At 33.0% G+C, this 22,534-nt stretch overlaps 3 protein-coding genes across 6 annotated transcripts in view; 2 read left to right on the forward strand and 1 right to left on the reverse strand.

Moving 5' to 3' along the window:
* Positions 1–1,257: 1,257 nt before the first annotated feature.
* On the reverse strand, positions 1,258–13,169 carry LOC125049861 (ARF GTPase-activating protein Git). 3 transcript variants are annotated; one of them, XM_047649354.1, is made up of 13 exons: positions 12,940–13,169; positions 12,714–12,847; positions 12,533–12,645; positions 12,072–12,252; positions 10,766–10,896; positions 10,022–10,211; positions 9,410–9,482; positions 8,598–8,792; positions 7,719–7,855; positions 6,646–6,957; positions 5,715–5,822; positions 4,865–5,005; positions 1,258–4,309 (listed from the first exon to the last, which is right to left on the reverse strand). In XM_047649354.1, the coding sequence occupies exons 1-13, from the start codon at positions 13,001–13,003 to the stop codon at positions 4,142–4,144; spliced, it is 1,947 nt and encodes a 648-aa protein (XP_047505310.1). In that variant the 5' UTR covers positions 13,004–13,169; the 3' UTR covers positions 1,258–4,141. The 3 variants fall into 3 exon arrangements, with proteins under 3 accessions (XP_047505310.1, XP_047505309.1, XP_047505308.1); XM_047649353.1 differs by having other exon boundaries at positions 6,601–6,957; XM_047649352.1 differs by having other exon boundaries at positions 6,586–6,957.
* Positions 13,170–14,602: 1,433 nt separating this feature from the next.
* On the forward strand, positions 14,603–17,084 carry LOC125049870 (dolichyl-diphosphooligosaccharide--protein glycosyltransferase 48 kDa subunit). Its single transcript, XM_047649377.1, has 7 exons — positions 14,603–14,803; positions 14,929–15,167; positions 15,376–15,618; positions 15,711–15,854; positions 16,068–16,229; positions 16,364–16,594; positions 16,859–17,084. Exons 1-7 carry the CDS (start codon positions 14,674–14,676, stop codon positions 17,015–17,017), a joined length of 1,308 nt encoding a protein of 435 aa, XP_047505333.1. The 5' UTR covers positions 14,603–14,673; the 3' UTR covers positions 17,018–17,084.
* Positions 17,085–17,437: 353 nt separating this feature from the next.
* LOC125049869 (leucine-rich repeat flightless-interacting protein 2) overlaps positions 17,438–22,534 on the forward strand; it is a 34,253-nt gene continuing 29,156 nt past the window's right edge. The window contains exons 1-2 of one of the 2 annotated variants that reach the window (XM_047649375.1): positions 17,438–17,814; positions 19,319–19,416. In XM_047649375.1, coding sequence (XP_047505331.1) covers positions 19,339–19,416 — 78 coding nt within the window. In that variant the 5' untranslated portion in view covers positions 17,438–17,814; positions 19,319–19,338. Of the gene's footprint in view, positions 17,815–17,850; positions 18,049–19,318; positions 19,417–22,534 lie in introns of those variants that run through there. The other variant, XM_047649374.1, reaches the window with a different exon arrangement.

The raw sequence follows: 22,534 nt of genomic DNA on the forward strand, positions 1-22,534 counted from the left end.
TTGTCGTGGTGCAGGGTGATGCGTCGCTTTCAGTTAGATTTTCGAAGTTTGGCGATGACTTGTGGTAAACAAACTGTGGTATACCTCTCTGCGTTAACCGTTCTACGATCTTCAAGTGCAATAGGCGCAACATGGCCGGTTTTTCCAACGAACATGGCCACCATCATCTTTGAAGTGCTTCGAGAACGAACGAGTTTAGTCGGCTTTGGCTCATCTTGAAAGACCCAGATTGTAGATTGTTGTATGGAATCAGGATCGTAGGCATAGATCCAAGATTCGTCATCACTGATGATGTCGTAGACGTGATTTGACTCTCTTCGGTTGAACCTTTGCAGAGTTTTCTTACACCATCTGACGCGGGCCGCCTTGTGATCGTCGGAAAGCAGATGCGGTATCCAACGGCAAACTAGCTTTCTCACACCAAGCGCTTCATGCAAGATCTTCTGAATGGTTGTCCCTGAGATGCCTAATAGAGCCTCTATCTCTCGATACGTCACATGACGATCTTCGAGAATTAATTGTCTCACAGCAATGATGTTTTCTTCAGTGAAGGCGGGTTTTGGGCGTCCTTCGCGAGATTTGTCACTGACACTAGTATGTCCACGCTGGTATTCTAAATACCAGCGTTCGACAGTCCGCAGACATGGGGCTTCATCACTGTACACAGATATTAGCTCTTCAAACACTGAAGCCGTGTCAGGCCTCTTCTAAAGTTGTAGAAAATTATTGCACGAACATTTTCCTTAGAAAGATTCATTTTCGTACGTAACTTGACAGATTCAAATCGACGCTGTGACTAAACAATGGCATTAATCCTAATACTTTTAACTGTTTTGAGATTCAAAATGTAAACACATTCGAATATAGTACAGGTCCAAATTCAAAATTGCCGGGAAATATGGAAACGACAGAACTTAAAAGGCATGCCTCGTATTCATAACGCAAAAAAATCTAATTCTGGGCTCAGATTTCTGTATCTGTTTTGTCATCGTTATCATTTATTTCTACGTATAGGCAAGAAGGTGATCAGCCATATGTGCCTGACACACGACGTTGACTTTTCGGTTCTAAGGCCAGTTTCCTCACGATGTTTTCCTTCACCGTACGAGCGAGTGTTAAATGCGCACATAACGACCATTACGGCACGAGGTTCGAACCTACGAACTCAGGGATGAGAGTCGTACGCTGAGGCCAAGAAACAGTCGAATTAATGTTTATATTAAAGTTACTTGTAGAGAGCTGATTAAAAATCTGATATATCCGACCACATTTATTTGAACACTTAATAACTGGATAATCTCATTAACAAATATATTTTTATATAGTTATACAGATTACAAAAACTTTAAAGCTGAAAAATTATAATAAATTATATCTAATATTATTTTGTTTGCACGATATATACGCAATGGTGTACACATTTTAGTCGCATTTCCTACTCTTCACGTTTCGGTTACATCTTCATTAACATATCATATAACTAAGCTCGCATTTGAACTAAAAAGCCATATTTCATAAAACGAAATCAATGCATACGGTTGTCTCTTTCTTTCAAACGTTGTTAATGCTGTGTTGAAAAGAGACCAATAAACTGTAATTCTAAGTTTTATCGAGCTTATGACAAAACTGTCTTATATTGGAATTTATTGCTAACTAATGGATACTTCAGTTACAAATTCTATATTTTTAGACAAATATATAAATCTAATAAATTATATATAAACTACATCCAAAAATCCTCTAATTATATCAAAACCACGCTAAATTTGGCTCAAATTGAACAAATCCAGTCAGTTTAAAGATAATTTACCTTGTCAATGACTTTACTTGTTATAAATAGTTGTTGAGGTCATAAACTATGACATTTGAAGGACCTTCAGTTTGGCTATGGTATAATTAGTGGGATTGCCATTACAAAAAACTAGCTACTTTATTGAGGCACGATTGTGTAACACTACGCACTGGGTCACATAACACTTCAAGCACCTTAGCATTAGTATACATTTTGAAAAAACACGATTACAATCAAAGAAAATAAAATAAAATAGTATCAAATTTTCAACTTTAAATTAGATTGAAAAATGTTGCCTACAGAAAATTAAATAGAGTGGATATAAAAAAGTTTAAAACTGGCGTTATATATTCCACTACAAGATTTTTCATAGAAATTAAACTAATTATTTTAGTACAAAATCACTTCGATTTTGGTGTCACGTATTCGATATATATATGTATCTTTATTAATACAGATAATATCAAGCATTTCCTGTATTAACAATATGACAATTTCCGTTTAGCCTCTTATGCGTAACAAAACAATCTTAACGATCATATACTTTGCAAGACAATTTTCTCTAATATAGCATAATGTTTAGCTACCTCCTACATATATAATAAAATATGTAGCAAAAATAACAATTACAACCATTCACGATGCTACAATTTGTCTTTATATTTTAGGTCTTATAAAAATCGCATTTAAATTATACACCAACCTATTACACTTAATAGGTTTAGCAACAGACATTTAACAAAAAACAATTGGCTTAAAATATGTTCCGTAAAAGACAAAGAAAATCTCAAATCCATAGAAATTTAATATTTCATAATCGCTCTATACATATCTGCCAGCTTTCTTACTGGATACATTTTTAGTTATAATTATAATACAATTAGTTGAAAATAACTCGATACGCTATAATTTGAACATTAGTAAAAATACTAAAAATCCTTAATCGTTATGATTTTTTGGTCTTAATAATCTGCTTAATCAAAAGCATAAATTACGGAATCAGCAATTATGCATGATGCACGTTTTTGTTAATTCAAATATTTGAGTACGCCAACATGCTAATTTACTTTCCTGAAGCATAGCCACAAGAGTTCTCTTCTTGGCTTTGCCACAGATTATTTAAAGCTTTGAGCTTGATTGAGCTTTATCTAATCTGTAGCCTGTATTCAAATGACTCTCCTCTTATGAACGGACAAACTAGTATAAAAAAATAATTTGACAGTTCTAATAGACGTTTTTTTTGATGCTCAACACGGGCCTAAGAGATTTAACTTCCCATCTTTCGAATGAACGAAGAAGTTTTGACAGAAAGCGTTACTGTCAAGTGACAAGACGAATTAAATGTCTGTAGTAGTAATATGTGACCTCTAAAACGTGTCATAATAATGTTAAAACGAAAAATTTGAAGGAACATATAGATGATAAATGAAGGAACTATAGTAGATGAGCCTATTTTAGAATACATCTTTAGAATGAATACATTACTTAAATCACAACTCACAATAGCAAACTCAGACAAATCAGTAACACTAACAATATAGCACATCAAAAATCCAAAACATTCCCAAAAATTTCAATTAAATACTGTTTTTAATTTAATGTATACTTTATATCATGTCATTATTTGAATAACTGTTTTTTTTAATAACCTACATGACCATGGATACAAGTCCTTTAATCGTAATAATAGAGTACAAATTTCAAATCTAGGATTTGTTGCCATGTGTCCCACACAGAGGCGGGAACGTTTCAGATCAATTTCACGCGTTTGAACTTTAAAACCGATTTGAATCGAAAGTCGCCAATTCAATAAATATATTTGCATAACATTATAAGCTTATAATTTGTTTATATTTGGTTTACTATAAATAGTAAAAGATAAAAAGACCCACATTTTTTGTATTATACATTTCAGTCTATTATGTCTTCACAATTCTCGTTTAGCCTTTTCCCGCATTATAATTAAAATTTCATTTCACTCTAGTATGTTTTAACCCAGCTAAAAACAGTATTTTATTAAAATTTTGTGTTACTCGCAAGTAAATTGGCTATGTTATGCGTAATGAGGGAAAGGCATGTATCTAAGGAAGATACCTAAGACCCCCTTCTCCGTTTATAACTAACCCAACTTATTTGCCAAACTTACATTCACTTCATGCAATCACAATCACAAAAACTGATTACTATCAAAAAGCCCGCAATACTTTCTCATTTGCCGCTAAACTGGCAATACAAGAACTGTCACACTATTACAACCTACAATTGTGACACTAATCACTTAAACATCCCAAAAGTGCAACACCAGGGTACACTTTTACACTACACGGTTGTGTAGTGTAGTGTTCTTCGCTAGGAGGGCTGGAAATGTGTTACTAAAATTTTGGTCGCCTTAGCCAAGTCGTACGCAGCTGTTCGTACTTGGTCGATTGGAGCTTGGGCAGTGCAAGCAATGCTTAATTCTTCGCTCGCTGAACGAAGATCACTTACTACTTGGTCCAACGATGCGTCTGAGCAGGTCTGTAATTTATGACCCCATAATATAATCTGCTTTTGACAAACATAAGCAGTAGGCTTTGAGTTTGTGAGGTAAAAAAAGGAAGTTTGACAACAGTTAATTCTATGTTTGGTCTTGAAAGCGTTGTTAAATTTTCAATTTTTCAATTTTAAAATTTTTTCAACAAATACCTCCGTTGAAAAATTCATACAATAACTTTTGTTATTAATAATATAAATAAAATAAAGTAATACATAGGAGACTATAGTGTATGTATAGAGGAGACAGTTATTGATAAAAAAATATATATATTTGTGTAATTTATAAATATTAAATAACACGTAAATTTGTTAGGACTAGTGCGACGCCATCTTGCCTCGAGAAGCGTTATCGGTTTTGGCGGGTCAATAGATAACAGAATTAAAAATATTTTATTTTAGGTTCTATAGTAAAAAATAAATAATATATATTTTTTTTATTTTTAAATCTAATTGTGCCAAGCGTATTAGTGGACTTTTGTGTCTTAAAGCGATTCAAATATTTAGTAATCTAATTCAAAAGATTAATAGAAGAAATACCTGTGGAAACAGTGCCAATAGTGAAGACGTAGCTCGTCGAATGGAGTCAGCCCTATCCGGCAACCGACTGCGTTGGAGTCTCGCAGCCGACCACAACTCCTGGATTGCACGGGTCACAGCTTCCGCACGCATTTGGACTACCTGAGAGAAAGATATCTTAAAACTTTCTTAATTCATTTCATGTGTATTGCCTGCTAAGAGATTGTGACTGTAAATTTTAAGCAAAAATAAATTAATAAATTAATGTTTTCCTTACAAAATATGTTTGTAAGGAAAACATATTTTCCTATACAAACTCTTTTTATATTTTATTTTTCTTCTTTGCCGTCTGATCGATGATGTTTAATTTGTCACTTGACATAATAGATGTAAGATGTTTTAATTTTTTAATTTTATTATTTTATTTTATAAAACCTAGAATATAGGCTTTAAATGTTGTTTCTTTTGTATTCACAGAGAAACGCAGTTGCGCCTTATTTATTCCCAGTACTCGTATAAGCGATTGATACCATTATATATATATAATTAATATTAAATATAGCATAAGGAAAAGGAACATTAAAGGATAAATGGAAATTGGGTATATCACAAAGGCGACAAGGCATAAATATGTTAGTACACAAATATCTTGAAAACTCAGAGTCAAGAGTGTATTGAATTAGGTATATTCCAACTAAGTAAACGGCCCAAAATTCATCAAAATCGGTTTAGTAGTTATGTAAGGTGTAAATAATTTTTGTTCATCACTTTAATAATATTTGTTTCTTAATGATTATCTGAAATTTCCGAGTAATTTTTAACTAATAATTTTTTTTTTCTTAAATAAATTGTCGATACTCAAAAGTCTTACCTCAGCATTCAATGGCTCTCGTGGTGAATCAATATCCATCATACTCGACACGCCAACTTCCAACGCACCCTGTGTTAGGGATCTCTCCAAAACCGGAATACTTGTCAACTACATACAAAACATTAATTTACTTCTAAAAAAAACACTAGACAAACAAAACGCACACTACCAAAATTTGTGTAAACATGCGATAATGTGCTCTAATGCACACAAGCACGCACACACGCACACTCATACTCATGCTTATATTTAGTTGTATTTAGTAAATCACTACACTACGTCAAGGGTCCTTGCAAGCTATTTAGTGAATTAATTAAAAATAATTATTACAAAACTTCTTGCTACCAAAGTACAGATAATAAATAAATCTAACTTTAATATAATTAAGTGCGTTTTCCAGTAGGAAGTGTTCATACTAAATGACTTATACAAATACCGGCAAACTTCTTGAGCATTAAACAAGGGAGTGGGGGACGGTTTGAGCATCGCGGGACACAAACGTTATATGATTTACGCGATCGACACGTCACTCTCCCGCCGCCCTCCCTCCCAGTGATACCTAAAAATCGCTTCTGCGCAGGCAAGGAAATTTGTTTAAGATGTTTGCCGGTATCTATACGCTATATTAAAACCCTAGAATTACTTTGCGTCAGACTTGATTCTACAGATACAAAATTGCATTGTCATTGACCATTTTTAAACAAATTCAAATGGCATTTGTGACGCCAATGAACCCCAAATTTAATTTATTATAGAAACACTAGCCAGGCGCATTAGCAATTTGCGAAATTCTAAAAACATTAGTATTAAGGGACTGTATAACCAATACCGTTAATGATTAATATCCTAAATACTAATCTACAATTAGTACCTGATGTTTAGTAACCTGCCAGTTATTCCTTGGTCCCTCTCTAGTCTCATACATACTGACCGGGCGGGTCTTCACTCTTACATCTTCTTCTCTTCCTTTCTCTTTGTCCTCATTCGTGGAAACGCTGTCCTCGTCGATACTACTCGTTTTTAGTACGCTGTTCTCTTTCGTCAGCTGTTCCACGATAGTTTGAAGGTTTTTGAGCTGATTCTTCAGCTCTGTGATGGTTGAGTCCCGATTGTCGAGTTCTTTTTTAAGTGATTCTATCTCGTTTCTGTCTATCGGTGTGTTTGTACGTTCGTTTGATTCAGGTAGTGATGGGTTATATGTGGATGAGACTGTTTCGCCCGCTTTTGGGTCTAGATTTGACATCTGAAGAGATTCATTAGTTTAGTATAATAACAAAGCAGGCAAATTCTTTTTTTTAACATTAATCGTCATAGTAGTAGAATAGTGACGGATCTGACAAATAGTAAACTTTACAGGGCAGCCATTTCAAAATAATATCATCATTAAAATTGGCATTCAAGCAAACAAAAGGGTTTATTTTGAAATAGAATAAAAATAATAACATTTAATTACACAGTTTTCTAGAAAAACCACATGTTTCTATTAAATCCGTCACTTTACCGACTGAATAATTTGAAATTTAAAACACATGGATTTTTTAATGTAGCCGTAATATTTAGTCAATTTAGTATCCAAATGTGATAAAACGTGGATTTTGGATTTTTTTCAAATCCGACATTGTTCTACGATCATTACGATTTCGGTCTTTTCACGAAAGATAATTTAAATTACCTAAAATACAAATGACCTATACTGTTTAATATTATAATGCTGAAGAAGATGCTAGATTATTCCAATGGTAAGCCACTTCACGTGACAGCATCACAGTACAGGTTCGTAGCCTTAGGGCTGATTGCAAATACCCACAGAAGAAAAAAAATTTTAGAAAAGAAGATAGAAACATCGTATTTACTGTTAATAAAAAACCTTAAGCTCTAAAATATGCGAAAATGAAAGCCTCAAAAACAAAACTTTTTACATCGTAAAATAGACTTTAACACAAAGCGACAGGGTACAAAGTAATCATGCTATGGTGTGTGTAGTTTATAGAGGTAATCACTTACTTCCAAGTCAATGGGTGCCAAAGCCGCGTAGTCCTCGTCCGAAGCGACCGAATCGTATAATGGCTCATCGTCAGACATTTGGGAAATGTGTTTCAAATGGCTCGCCGATAATAATGGGTTTAGTGGACCCGATATACCTGAACAAATAATTATTTATTAACACAAGAATAAATCATTTATATTAAGAATAAAAAAGAAATGCTACTAAGCTATCTTTTCCTGGAAAACCAGTAAAAATTGAATTGTGAAAAAGTGCAAGAGGTTGAAAATTAATAATAATAATTAAAAAACAACTAAATCTTAATAATAATGACAACTAATAACATATAAACTTACAAAACAGAGTACTGAAGAATACTGAAAATTTAATTTATATATCGACACAATACATAATAGCGAAAACAGAACACATTTAAACACAGTTATTATGAAGAAAAAAAGATAACAGGCAAAATACAAGCGAAAATTAAAACGAATTTAAAAAGTTTGATCCCTTTGGAAGAGTATTTGCTTGATATTTGCATTAAATTTATTTGTAAATGCAAGGTGCCTTTATAATGTGAGGGAGTATTTAGACTATGGGTTTCAACAGTCATTCTAAATATCTTAACTGATATTCGTATTATGATTATTAATATGATATTTGCCTATTTTTAAATGGCTGATTGGTTTTTTTATGTGTATAATGTACCACATTCTTTGATAATAAACGATTAATTATTATTATTTATGAATTAACTGTAGATAAATTAAAATGCTGAAATTGCTACTTAATTGCCGAAGAGCAACTAGCTTACATCAGAAACCAGCTTGGACCCTTTGCTACCTTTCCGTACGTAAGTAGTTTAGTTTTTTCCGCGGAAAAGTATAAAAGATTACCTCTGGGCTGTAGACTCGCAATCCTCTGTCTTCTAGTAGCATCTAGAAGAACATCCCGGAGTAATGTAGCGAATTCCGGTGAAGACAGTCTGGCTAATTTCTGCCTGCCCTGGTTTCTTGGGGCCGATAGAGCCGGGTTCACGGGCAGAAATGCCACACCACATCGCTCTAAGCCCGTCGCGCTGGTTTGCCATACTAAAAATTAATTTAAAATTTAATTTTTATAATACACAATTATATTGTGTATTATAAAAATTCACGATTTAAAAAATAAGACATAGTGCATAGCTTTGCGCCATTATTATGTACAGATGCCGGCAAACATCTTGAAAAAATGTCTTTGTTTGCGCAGAAGTGATTTTTAGGTATCACTGGGAGGGGCGGCGGGAGAGTTACGTGTCGATCGCGTGATTGGTAAATCAGTTGACGTCTGTGTCCCGCGATGTGAAAACTTTCCCCCACTCCCTTGTTTAATGCTCAAGAAGTTTGCCGGTATCTGTACATAGGCCTAAGTTAAAAAAAAAACATAAATTTTGTAAAATTTTAATATTTGGTGATTACGTCAACAGCAATTTTGTACTTTTGCATTTTTGAGGATTCCTACAAAAAATGAATACATTTATGTACTATTATTTTTGAGACCTTTGCTTATGTTTATGTTTGAATGTGTATTCCGTTTTTGGATTTTGTGTATAATGTAATTGTTGAGTTATCGTATAATAAGAAGCTGCAGGAATACCGATAAGCAAATAAATAAATAAACTAACAATATTTTAGTAATAAGTATATTTGGATATGAGAAATGTACTCACTGGCTTCCGTTTCGCGTCGATCAATTTCATCGTAAATATCCATAACCAACTCCTCAAAGAGGTGGTTCGGTAACTGTAAATGATCATCTGAAGTTATTTTTTGTTTATATAGAAAAATAAAACTTCAAAAAATTGCCGACATTATCAAGGTATTTATTACACCTTCCCTCCACATATGCGATTTTTCTAAAGAACCGATTTTCATGAAACTTTTCCCTAAGACAAACATACATTAACGTAAAACAGCTTGGAAGCCTAAATAATACTATATTAACTACTACCAACAACATATAAGTTAAACCAATAACCTCCTTTTTTGGTCAGATTTAAGTCGGTTAAAGATGTTCACGCAATCACAAATGTGATTTAAAAGAAAAGCTTATGAAAAACAATATGTGTAAAGTAGATTAAAATAAATTTAAGTTACATAGTAAAGTAAAAAAATTAATTAAAAAAAGTAAAATAAAATAATTTTTAAAACCATTTTGTAAATTTATTTTAAATAAGCGAAATTATTTTGTTAATAACAGTAAAAAAATATTGGCGGATTGGATGTTATTATTGTGAACCTGCATTTTTTCTATATTTTAAAAAATATATATAAATACATACTAGTTGCAACTTTCCCCTAGCAGCCTTAGCGACGTCGGTCATTTCGTGTGTGTCATGCGCTCGCGGTACTATGTAGTGCCTACCAGATGCGTGATCCGGTCTTTCACCGGTCAGAAAGTAGATCATTCGGTCTGTGGCTTCATATACTAACTCTGTCATACGGTCTGCAAGTTCTGTGTGGCCACCTAGTCTGAAATAAATTCAATTATTTGAACCACTTTGCCAATTTATTCGGTTAGAATCATGTCATCAATAAAAGAACGCACAAACAAGCACACTAGAGTGTTGTGCCTCCTCCTTACATGACTTAATTAATTGTTTGTAAAGAAAAAGTCACTATGAACATTTTTTTTTTATTTCTAGGCGTTTTACGAAAGGAGATTTAGAGAATAATCGGAACGTTGTCACGCATATCGTCAGATTTCTGTATTTGTGTTGTTTTTTTCTAACAGACAATTTGAAATAGCTTTCTTTGTCTGACTCATACCGTCCATATTTTGTGTCTAAGGCTCCCAATGTTCTCAGTATTTAATCGCACGAGTGTTCGTTACGCACAAAGAAATAAAACCTCATTGGTGCACAGCCGGTGATCGAATCTACGGGTTAAGAATCGCACGCTGAAGCCACTAGACTAACACTGCTAATTCAAAAAGCCTATATTTTAATAATAAGTGTTTTGAAATAAATTTTGTGTCTCACTTCAAATGGTGTCGCTGCAAAAATTTAACCTGAGTTCACACATACCTAGCACATTCGCTGGGGGTGTTTCCGGCACTATCCTTGGCTGTTGGATCAGCTCCCCAGGCTACCAACAACTCAGCCTGCGCTGGCTGACCGGCACGGCACGCTACGTGTAAGCACATGTTGCCTTTTTCCTGTAAGAAGAATACAATTATTCTACTTGTGATTTATTAGCCAGGTGTAATTACTACCTGTAAAGATACCGGCAAACATCTTGAACAAATGTCCTTGCCTGCGCAGAAGCGATTTTTAAGTATCACTGGGAGGAGGGAAATTCGGAATTCCAAATACGAATTGCAAAGCGTGATATTTAAAAAAAATCTACTTAACATAATCGGAATTTCAATTAGCATTATTTTTTAAAGGCCCAACTTGAAAAATAAACATCATAAAAAAAATGTGTGTGTACTTATACTTAACGCGTTTCTTACGGCGTAACGAGATAAAAATCTTTTCAAAAATTTTATTCTATGTTTGTAGAAAAAACGACACTTAAATTTTTTTGACTATAGCTAACTACAGGATGTCGGTTTTTTGTAACGGAGTGCGCGTGTCGTAATTTTTCCCTAACGAAAAGAAGTATAACTTCAATAGGTATTTGCATTCATATCCACTTGAGGTATGAATAACTTGAATATAAACAAATTCTACGACCTCACTTTTTTTTCCCGCTTCACGTGAATTGGTCCAATAATAACTGTGGTAACTGTTAATCAAAACCTACAAAGCTTTGATAATACACCCTCCTTATCAATTTAAAGTAAGTGCAATACTTTTTCTCATATGTATTTTGTAGACTGTCTTATTATAAAACATTGAATAAAGAGGTGTTTGTTCCTATAATTCAAAGAAGTGTAATGTAAGTGTCTTTAGTACATGTTTCAAATAGTTGTTATAGTTTAATATTTAAAATGGTTTATAATCATAATGTACGACTACACTGTGATAACATAGTAAGTTGTTATAAGTTTAAGTATACAGGAAATCTACTAAACACACAATACTATCACTTAACACCTCATAACATAAATAAATGTTTGACAATGGTTTCATATGTAAATGTAAAATAAAATAGAATTTATTTACGAATTGTCGTACAACTAATTTTTTATTTTATTTTTAGTTAATCACTGTATTTGTGGAATATAGCAAAAATATAAGAAGCTGTAAAAGAAAACATTACTCTTTATTATTCTCTCATTTTTGGTATGAAATTTTAAGTTCAAATGTTACAAAGTTGGGTTATATAAAATGTTTCCTTTATGAAATAAATGCCGAACATAATATTTCTTTACATTTTTCAACACACCTGATTATAGTAATTAGGATCAGCCCCCTGCGCTAGTAGTCGCATGCACGTGTCCAGAGAGGAACTTCGCACTGCACTGTGCAACTGTCTTCCCAATTCACTTGGTGGTTCATCACGACGAGCACGTAATACATAAGCGAGCCGCAAATGTTTTGCCAAAATGAACTCAGATTTAACTGGACTGTAAAACAATTTTTTTAAGATTGTTGTATTGTTTTGAAGCTAACAATAAACGGTAAGTACAGAGTAAGTGAATTAAGGTAATTAACCAAAAGTGTGTAGGATCTGAAGGCACAGAGCTCGCCTTCAAGATTCAGTAAAAATATACTTCTTAGTTAAATACTGATAACACAAGGTTATTAATAAAAGAACATAGCTTACTTTTTAAAATAATTTAAAATTTTAAGTCGATCAAACAAAATAATTATTAAAGTAGTCTGTCTGTAATCTGAAACTCTTACTGTAATGGGTCTTTTGGAGTTGGTTTTTTCCGCAGATGCTTAGGAGCTGATGTGTCCAATAAAGAGTGCTCCCAAATACTATTTACATTCTGAGCAGTCAGTGCTTGCACCATCTGAATAAAAACGTTTATGAATAATTATAAAGTAGGAAGTCAGTAGTAAATCAATGAAGAATACCTACAGCTAAAAGCGACGGCGGCCAAGACCCTTGCCGTAGTGACTTTACGTGCGATATATGCCGACCCATACTGCGATGAACACTACAGCACTCAGCACATAACAACAGCCCACGGTTAATTGACGCCCACGATGGATCTACAATAATAATAATTCACAAACACCGGTTCTAGTCACTTGTATTGATTGACACCAATTAATCTTAAGAGCAATTATAATATGCTGCTTACCCGATGCCCCGCAATCGGAACAAACATCGATAGACGACCGATGTTTAGATCTTGAAATCATCATTTTAATGAATACTGATGGTTGTTTCACATTAAAGCTAACTCCATTTGTACGTATGCCATATAATAATTTATATTTTAATTAACTGTTGTAACAGGTACAAACACTTTAAACACCAAGTCTAAACAGTAAGAGTGAAGTGTGAAGTGTGAACACCAAAATAAACCAAGAAATCTCCTCAATTTAAATGACTACTGTCATGTGCCAACTATCCGACAACTGTCAATCAAAATTAGAACTAAACAGATTAATGGTCCTTGTTTTTATTTGATATTTCCACAAATATTGCTATGAAGAATAAATATATTTTTATACAGTATTTACAATAATTTTAGCCACCATAGTCATAATTTTTTTTAAATTAATAACTACATAATTATAACAAATTTAAAAAGTTTGGTCCCTATGGGCTATGGCTGTGTACTTTACTAACGCTGGCAGCATTTCCTCGTTGTATTATGAGACTTATTCGTTGAGCGAGGAAAGCACCAGCTTTGGGGTCACCGGTACTATCTATCCGGTGAACCCCACGGCCTAAGAGTCTCTACTCCAAAGGTAAGAAAATCGAAGTTGGAGGAAACTCTTATATTTGAGCCATTTATTATATTCCACCTGCTCAGCGGCTGGCCCAGCTTTTTTGCTTTAGCTTTTTTCCTTCGGACAAGGGAGATGAGACGGGGAAAACATGTCCACACAAGTAGCATCTCATAGTTCATACCAAAGTCCGTCCATCATCCAAGAGAAGATAGGTCTGGTTATTAACCCCTTACCGCATGGAATTTTATTTCGTTTTGGAAAAAATACATGGGATACTCCATGGCACATAGTTTAAAGTTACTTTGGACACTTTTCTGAAATCCTTATAGTTTTCGAAAAATAATATAATTCTGTAATTTCCCATATATGGCATAATATGCAGTAAAGTCTCAAATTCCCGTTCTGCCATTTTTGGCATCAAATGCAGTCGTGGTTATTTTGAATGTTTAATGGGTGCGAGCATTTCCCATCCATTTTTCTGAAAAGAATGAACAAGACTCGAGTTTTGCTTTACCGCCCATAATGCCAGATCTGAAGAAATGCAAAAATAAACCATAATGCATACAATGCCAGATATGGAATACTCCTTATAGATTTCAGTGCATATTATTTCATATCTGTCATGCTAACATTAGGTATGATTGACGCTAAAATATTGTTTAGAACCTACATGTCTTTAGTTTTTCGCTGCCTTTGATTATTGTTCTAGTGAAAACAAACTAAAACAAGTAAAGAAACGACTCCAAAACTCCAGAAATCTTTTTTCGAAAATGTGCAGACGCACTGCCAAAATCTCAATGGCCGCCGACTTGTTCGATTAGTGTTTGTTTCGTCACCAGGTGACGTAGGTGCTAGTACTTGTACTTGATTTGACGTTTAGACGTTTCCTGATAAGTCTTAGTATGTGGTAAAGGTTAAAACAACGTAATTTTTGATTTTCGAACGATCAAACTTATGTACCCATTTATGGGTATCCATGCGGTAAGGGGTTAACAGATTAATATCTCACTTTACGTGAAATACACAGACACGATTCATAAACAAAACAAATTTTGGCAAATGGCAGCACTGAATATGTGGATCGACAATCGACATTCAACACGTCAGATTGTTAAAAATTTGCTAGTAACTTAAAAATGAAGTTATATTTAATATTAGGACTTTTATCATGTGTTTCTTTAGCACATTCGCATCAAGAAACTTTAGTGCTTGTAGATAATCTTAATATCAAAGAAACACATTCACAGTTTTTCAAGTCTTTACAAGGTAAGATAACGGCGTCTCTGCCACCGGCTCTCATTTTATGCTTGTGGTTTTGTATTTGTATTGGTCTTTTAATCCTCAGCTGGATTGAAAAAAAACCTAATAATCTATGTTGATTTGTGTTTTAGAACGTGGTTACACTCTCACATTCAAATTGGCCGACGATGCTAACCTCGTTTTGTCAAAGTATGGTGAATACTTGTACAAGAATCTGATTATATTTTCACCAACGGTAGTAGAGTTTGGTGGTCAGATTGATACCGAGGCCATTACAAAGTTTATTGATGATGGTGGTAATCTTCTTGTTGCTGGAAATTCAGCTGCCAGTGATGTATACAGAGAGATTGCTACTGAATGTGGTTTTGAGGTATAATTTTGTCTAAATTATTTTATACCAGTAATACTTTTTGACTATAAGTATTGCATGAGAATATTGTCAGAAATTCTTAAAATTCTGTTTTATTATTTGACATACATTATTATTTATTTGTTTGCTTTAAAAAAATATATAATGGTTATTACATATTTAGTGATAACTAATATAGGTATAAAATTGACATGAAATATAATTTCAGATGGATGAAGAGTCTGCATCTGTGATTGACCACTTTAATTTTGATTCATTGGATGATGGTGACCACACTAGAATTGTTGTATCTCCAAAGAATTTGATAAATGCACCTACTATTGTTGGAACACAGAATACCAAACCTCTCTTATTTGAGGGTACTGGTCTGATATTAGATAAGGAGAATGCATTAGTTTTACCTCTTTTAACAGCTGATAGCACAGCATACAGTTATAACCCTAAGAGCCAGGTAAAAACTTGTTTAAAAGTTTTCTTTGTAAAACTTGATGAACTATAAGTTCTATATACAAATGTTTATTTTATTGTATATTTTTATTACAGGTGAAAGAATATCCTCATGCTGTTGGACGTAAGACTGTACTGATTGCTGCTTTGCAAGCTAGAAATAATGCCCGCATTGTATTCAGTGGCTCATTATTCTTTTTCTCAGATGAAGCTTTTAATGCACCAGTAACTAAAGTACATGTAAGTATAATTGTAAGTGTTGTTTTAATCTATAAGGCATTTAAATATATTTAATTATGACAACATTTATTTTGAAGAGCTAATCTGTAGAAAACTACTGCCTTAAAGAAAATAATATAAACAAGCTTGGACACTGTTTAGTTGAAAATATAATCACTTTTATTCAAATGCTTATGAAAAATGTTGTAATTGTTGTTTGAAAATATTCTTTAGGGGGACAAGATTAAGTCTGACAAATCTGGTAACAAAGATCTTGCTACAAACTTAAGTGAATGGGCATTTGGTGAGCGTGGTCAAATCCGCGTGAGACGCGTGCATCATCACCGCCAGGGAGACAAAGAGTCCTCTGATACTTACACTATCACTGACACAGTGGTAAGTTACTTTTCAGGTTGTTTTGTATGATGTTTGTAAACTTTACATGCTTCATTTGAATCTCACAAATGTATATCATATTAAAACTAAATATACCTTGCCTGTCTCTAGTAATTTTTTAATAAATATTATAGGTCTACAGAATTGAGATAGAAGAATTAAAGAATGGTAAATGGCAATCATTTGAAGCAAATGATGTACAACTTGAATTTGTCTGTATTGATCCATTTATTCGGACCACTCTGCTGAAGAAACCCAATGGAGTATATGAGGCTATCTTCAAGGTTCCTGATGTTTGGGGTGTATATAAGTTTAAGGTTAATTATGATAGAATTGGATACACTAGACTGTATCATTCTACTCAGGTTAGTTGGCTTCTCAAATATTAGCTAGTGACTTGAATATCATTTAAGTGTGCTAAAAAGTTTCTAAAATTAACTGAAATATATATTCACATAAGGTATTACTTCTGCTTACATTCAAACCTATTTTTGTATAATGATAAATCTTATTATTTTAATTCAGATCCTAATTCTATTGTACCATGAAAACAAATTAACTAATTAATATATTTAGTTCTCATATTAAAACAAGATTCCAATATACTAAAAGCTATATTGCTTTTTCAGGTATCTGTCCGGCCTCTGCAACACACACAATATGAACGCTTCATACCAAGTGCATACCCATACTATGTAAGCGCATTCTCCATGATGGCTGGAGTGTTCCTCTTCTCTATAGTCTTTCTTTATTATAAGGAGGACACACCTAAGTCTAAGAGTGAATAATTATCATAGTGATGTGTAATAAGCGTACACTGTAAAATAATAAAATTGATTATTTATCGAATTAGAATTCTGTTTTTTTATTGTAATCGTCCTGCGTCTCATACGACTCGCGTGCGAGTGTTTGATAAAAAATCATAACAATATCTTGTTTTAGTAGTCATAGCTTAAAGTTAAATTTTGCCGCCAGAAATTGGTTATTTGATTCTGTGCCACTGACACCTTTACCACAGATATAATACGCTCAGTCAAGATCATATCTGCAATTGTTAATACCATTGAAAAGCTTTTAATTAATAAATTAAAAGTTTAATGCTAACAATTATCAAAACTGGATAAACAATATGAAGTGTAATTTTTAAGTTTGAATATATCAAACCCAATATCCAATATCAAACCAATATCAAATTATAAATAAAAGAAAATGGCAATTGGCATGCTTGTCAGAAATTGATAAACGTCTTTTTATAATTTTATACCCGTAAAATTTCTAAATTAATCTAAAAACCGAATTTATTAATAAAGAAAGATATTTTCACAGAATTCTTCTATGATGTGCCAAAATTGTTACTTAATAAAGTACTAAAACCTGCAGTTAGAATCGAATGAAGTGAATCTTGTAGGCCGTGATTTTGGTGTGCCGTATTTTTATAATTTAGCGTATTGCCAAATGTTTTTCGTTTGTTTACATTTAAAGTTAAAACTAACACACCAGTGAATGTGTGGCTATTACTGTGATAAATTTCTTCGTTAAGTTGTTTGCAGTGATGTGTTTACATCTGTAATTTGTCCAGTAACTAGTAAGTATGATGTCATTGTATTTTGTGACTGCCATTAAAAAATATTGGCTATGTGCCCACCCATTTTCCTGCTTGAAATGTAATTCTGATATAGTTTCGTAAAAACATCCACGCGGAATATAATCAGTGAACCCATTAGGTTATGGTGACTTGTACCAGAAAAATATGTAAATGAGACACTCTGTGTAATCTTAGAATTGAAAGTTTGTAATGTGCACATCTACATGCCTATAAGTAAGCTGTAGCTAAAGTTTACTAGGATATACTTAGCCTAATTGAACAGTAAGTTTGAAAACTCTGATATTATATGGTAATTCTTAGTCACCTTATTACTAATTCCGGAGGTTCCACTAGTTCTTTATTTGTACATAAAATTAAAAATCATATCCATGAATGTATTACAAGGATAATTAAAACAGCTGCTGTGTTTTGAATATAGCTTAAGACTAAAGCAAAACTGTTCAAAACAGCTTTAAGGTTTAAGCATCATTAAAGACTAATGTACAGGAAATAAATAATTGTTATATGTTAAACTAAATAATCATTTTGTTTTTATTCCTTAACCCAGCTGCTAATAACTTTATTAACAAGGAACTAAAACTAACATTGCAGCTATTACCTAAAGGCTTCACCAATGAACTTTTATCCAAAATTTTGTAATGGATGCTTATAATAATAACTTTGTTAATTGTAATAAAGTTTGTGATTAAGTAGGATATTATTATGGTTATGGTTGTAAACCTATTATTCTTATATATATTTTAAACCTACAGAATCACACTCATTTGTTAGCTACCTATGTATTATTTTCTTTAATTGTAAAGTCCTAATTAATGTATGGGTAAAAAGTATCTTAGTTCTATTGCATTGTATTTACACTCCATAATATTTCTGACATCTGATATGTTTTTCTATGATAGAAATATGAAAATATGAAGTGGAACAAATAAAATTATAAATAAAACTTTAATCTTTGCTACATTATTGTTCTTAATTTATATTTAATCTCATAAATAATTGGCCCTGTCTATTGATACCCCTATACTTTAAATCAAGTATGTGGACAAGACATGTGGACTTTGAAATATTGTTGATATACTTAAGTGTCAAATACATTAGACTACATCAGTTACCTAGTTTGCCTTGTTATAAACATATGGCAAAGAATCAATTTAAATGACTTTTCCCATTAAAGACTGTTTATCTAAGAAATGTTGCCGATGTGGCTGTACCCATTTAAGGAGGAATGTTGTTTACTGCTACTGTTGAAGTCTTAGATTTAATAATTGTATCAAATTGTAATGTGATTTAATGAGATATTTTTTTATATATTTTATGGTGACTTAAATGTGTATATTATAGTTATATATTATCACACCATTATCCTTAAAGAATTTTAGGAAATATACACAAATGAAGTATAATGAATATTCAACTACATAAATAAATAATTACCAATGTCAAATTTTTGTATGACTTACAATAACAGTTATTCCCTTTGCAGAAAGTGTAGTGGTAGACAACATGGATCCGTCGCGGCGTCAGAGGACGCAGACCAAGGCAACGGCAGAGGAACAAGCCCTTGATCAAATTGCAAGAGAGGTTAGTCTTATTATTTGGGTAGATAATTTTGCTCGATATTATCATTAACTTGATAAAGTCTGACATAAACTACAATTGAAAAATAATAGGGTTTATGGAGATTTTTTGTGTTTATTAAACTTTTTTCATTTATGTATCTTTAATGCTATATACTCACAAGAAATTAACTCAACAACATATATTAGACTGACGCATCACATGTTTTGTTATCACTGATAAGATTTTATATTTATATCATCAATTATATGCGATAAACATGGTTGGTTTGCACAAATAGGTTTATAAATAAATATATCTTAATATATATATTTCTTGTGTGCGTGTGTATGTGACTGAATTCCTCCTAAACGACTGGACCAATTTTGATGAAATTTTTTGTGTGTCTTCAAGGGGATCTGGGAATGGTTTAGATTCACAAATCAGCCCGACAGATGGCGCTGCAGTCGGTACTTTCATACTTTGTTTAATATCTTAATCGGTTGAAATATCATGCAGGACAACGTCTGTGGGGTCCACTAGTAAATAATATATAAACAAAGCATAAGAGGTACCTGGTGCGATTCTATATCTATATAATACTAGCAGACCGGCCAAGCGTTGCTGTGGCTAAGGTTTTTGTTAAAATAGAAGTAAACTATTCAAGGGAAACGGTAGGAGAACACCAGTCATGCGGACCACCATGCTTTTTTGGTGGTAATTCCATTAAATTGTGGTACTTTCAACACAGCGCCATCTGTTAGAATTGTGCCTATCAAATAATTAACAAATAATTTGTAATAAAATAATATTGCGGATATAAATTGAGATGTAAGCTATCCTATCTTTTAAGTTAGATCAAACTGCACACGGTGTGAAAATTTGATTGATATCGGTTCGGTAGTTTAAGAGTCCATAGCGGACAAACAACGTGACACGTTATTTATATATATTATAAGATAATTTAAAAAAAAAAATAGACTTTTAAAACTTTCCGTTCTGTGGATAGCCCAAGACTTCAGCCAGAAAGTATGATGACGTCACCTATGGATGACGAGGCGTAAGATTGCCATCTATGAACATGTAGGAAGAGTATATCTTAGAAAGTGTGGCTAAACAATAGTCTTGGATTTGAATGCATCTATGATTTCTATCGTATTGTTATTATGAATGTTTAAGTGCCATACTTTTTGTCACTTGTTACTATGAAGTTCTCGTATTAAATTACTTTAGAAGAACTATTTTCCATCTGGCGTATTTTACAATTAAAGACCACTTTGTTTTAGTGAATAAAGATCACAGATGATTTCGTTGAAGATGCTTTTGAAAGATTTGCCAACCGGCATTACAATCAAATCTTAAATCTAAATAAATATGTAAACTAATCGCCCACCTTGTAAAAGCCAAACACAGCATGCTTGCCTTAATAAATATTAAAAATCAATGACGCTACAACGACCGTTTCATGATCATTTATCAATCTAATAGCCAAGTAGGTGATCAGCCGACTTTTTGAGTCTAAGGTATGACGGTTTCCTCACGATGTTCTCCTTCACCGTTCGAGCGATTGTTAGATGCGCATATAGAAATAATGTCCATTGGTGCACAGTCGGCGGGATCGACCCTACGACCTCAGGGATGAGAGTCGCACGCTTAACCCACTAGGCCAATACTGCTCTCTTAATAATTGTTACTTACTAAAATAACTTTAATACGTGCATTGTAAAAAAAGTTAAAAATATGTTTCGTTAAGACTGGCCCGTCAGCAACTTTAATTTTTTGTTAGGGCTTCAACGGAAATTAAAAAAGGTTTCAATCAATCAACAAGTGGGGAGTACAAGAGAAGATCAAGATCCTCTCAATCACTCATCTCATGTCTGTATGCAATTATCTTTCGAGTGGTATTCAAGTAGTTGGTAATAAAGGATTTACCTGTTAACACGTTGCTTTATTGTTCAATGCACTCGATGGGTAAGTACAATTGATTGATTGTACGGGCTATATGAGGATTTGATTATTTAATATAACAAAAAATATTACTCTAATTATATTATTATTGAAATAATAGCTGACCCGGCATTTTGTTTTGCCTTGTATATTATTTCTAGGAAACATTTTTTAGTGCAATAAAAATAACTATGTACTATAATAAACAATAGGGGTTGATCGTAGAGGGGTGAAGGTTATGGGTTGTATGTATGTATTTTTGTATTTTGTATCACAAAAAAATAAAAACAAAAAAATTGTCTAAAAAACAAAAAAGTTTTTTGGGATGGACACTCATTATAACTTTGAAAGATAGATAGTAGCCGATCCTCAGACCTACTGAATATGCATAAAGAATTTCATAAGAATCGCTGTTTCGGAGGAGTATGGGAACGAACATTGTGACCTGAGAATTCTATATATATACAACATATGTGTAATGTTTGCAGCTCCTTACAAACGTTGTGTAAAAAAAAACATGGCGATCAAAAAGAGTGGCGGAGAGTTTATTGCCAGTTCTACACTTTCGTTCTACGCCCTTGATTTGAAAACTGGCACTAAAAGTAAAGTTAGAAGAATTTCATATACATTTCTTTTTTATGACGATCATAAGTGTACATTGTGTTACCTATATGATTAAATGATTTTTGAATTTGTAAATCTCATCATTAGGGTCACTTTCCTTGTAATTTTTTTATCAATTTGTGTTGCTAGCAATCAATCTAGATCTATTTTTATTTGCTCCTCTGAATAATCGTCGCTCCTAACAAAAAGACAAGGGTAAACGTTATAATAAGATTTCAAGCGCATCAAGCTAATAAAATACGATTTTTGTTTCTCTAATTTTTCTAAATATTAAATTTTTTAATATCTCAAATTCCTTTGTAGTCTTTAATATACTCGGCGTATAGTCCCTCTAATCCCCTAGGTTCGATTCCTACACAATACATTTAAGTTCATCAAGAAACAGACGAAGTGTATCTGCCTGGTGTCCATGTCGGCCCTTCTGGGACTTCACCGGGTCGATAATTATGTCAAAGTTAATCGACCAAATAAAATATCTCTTAAGCTTTGCTTCTTGATATGGCAACCGATTCGGTTGCTTATGGTGTTTCGTAGGGCCCACGCCCCACAGGGGAGCAATTTTATTGTTAAC

The sequence above is a fragment of the Pieris napi genome, chromosome 5 (assembly GCF_905475465.1).
Source record: "Pieris napi chromosome 5, ilPieNapi1.2, whole genome shotgun sequence".
Taxonomy (NCBI): Eukaryota; Metazoa; Arthropoda; class Insecta; order Lepidoptera; family Pieridae; genus Pieris; species Pieris napi.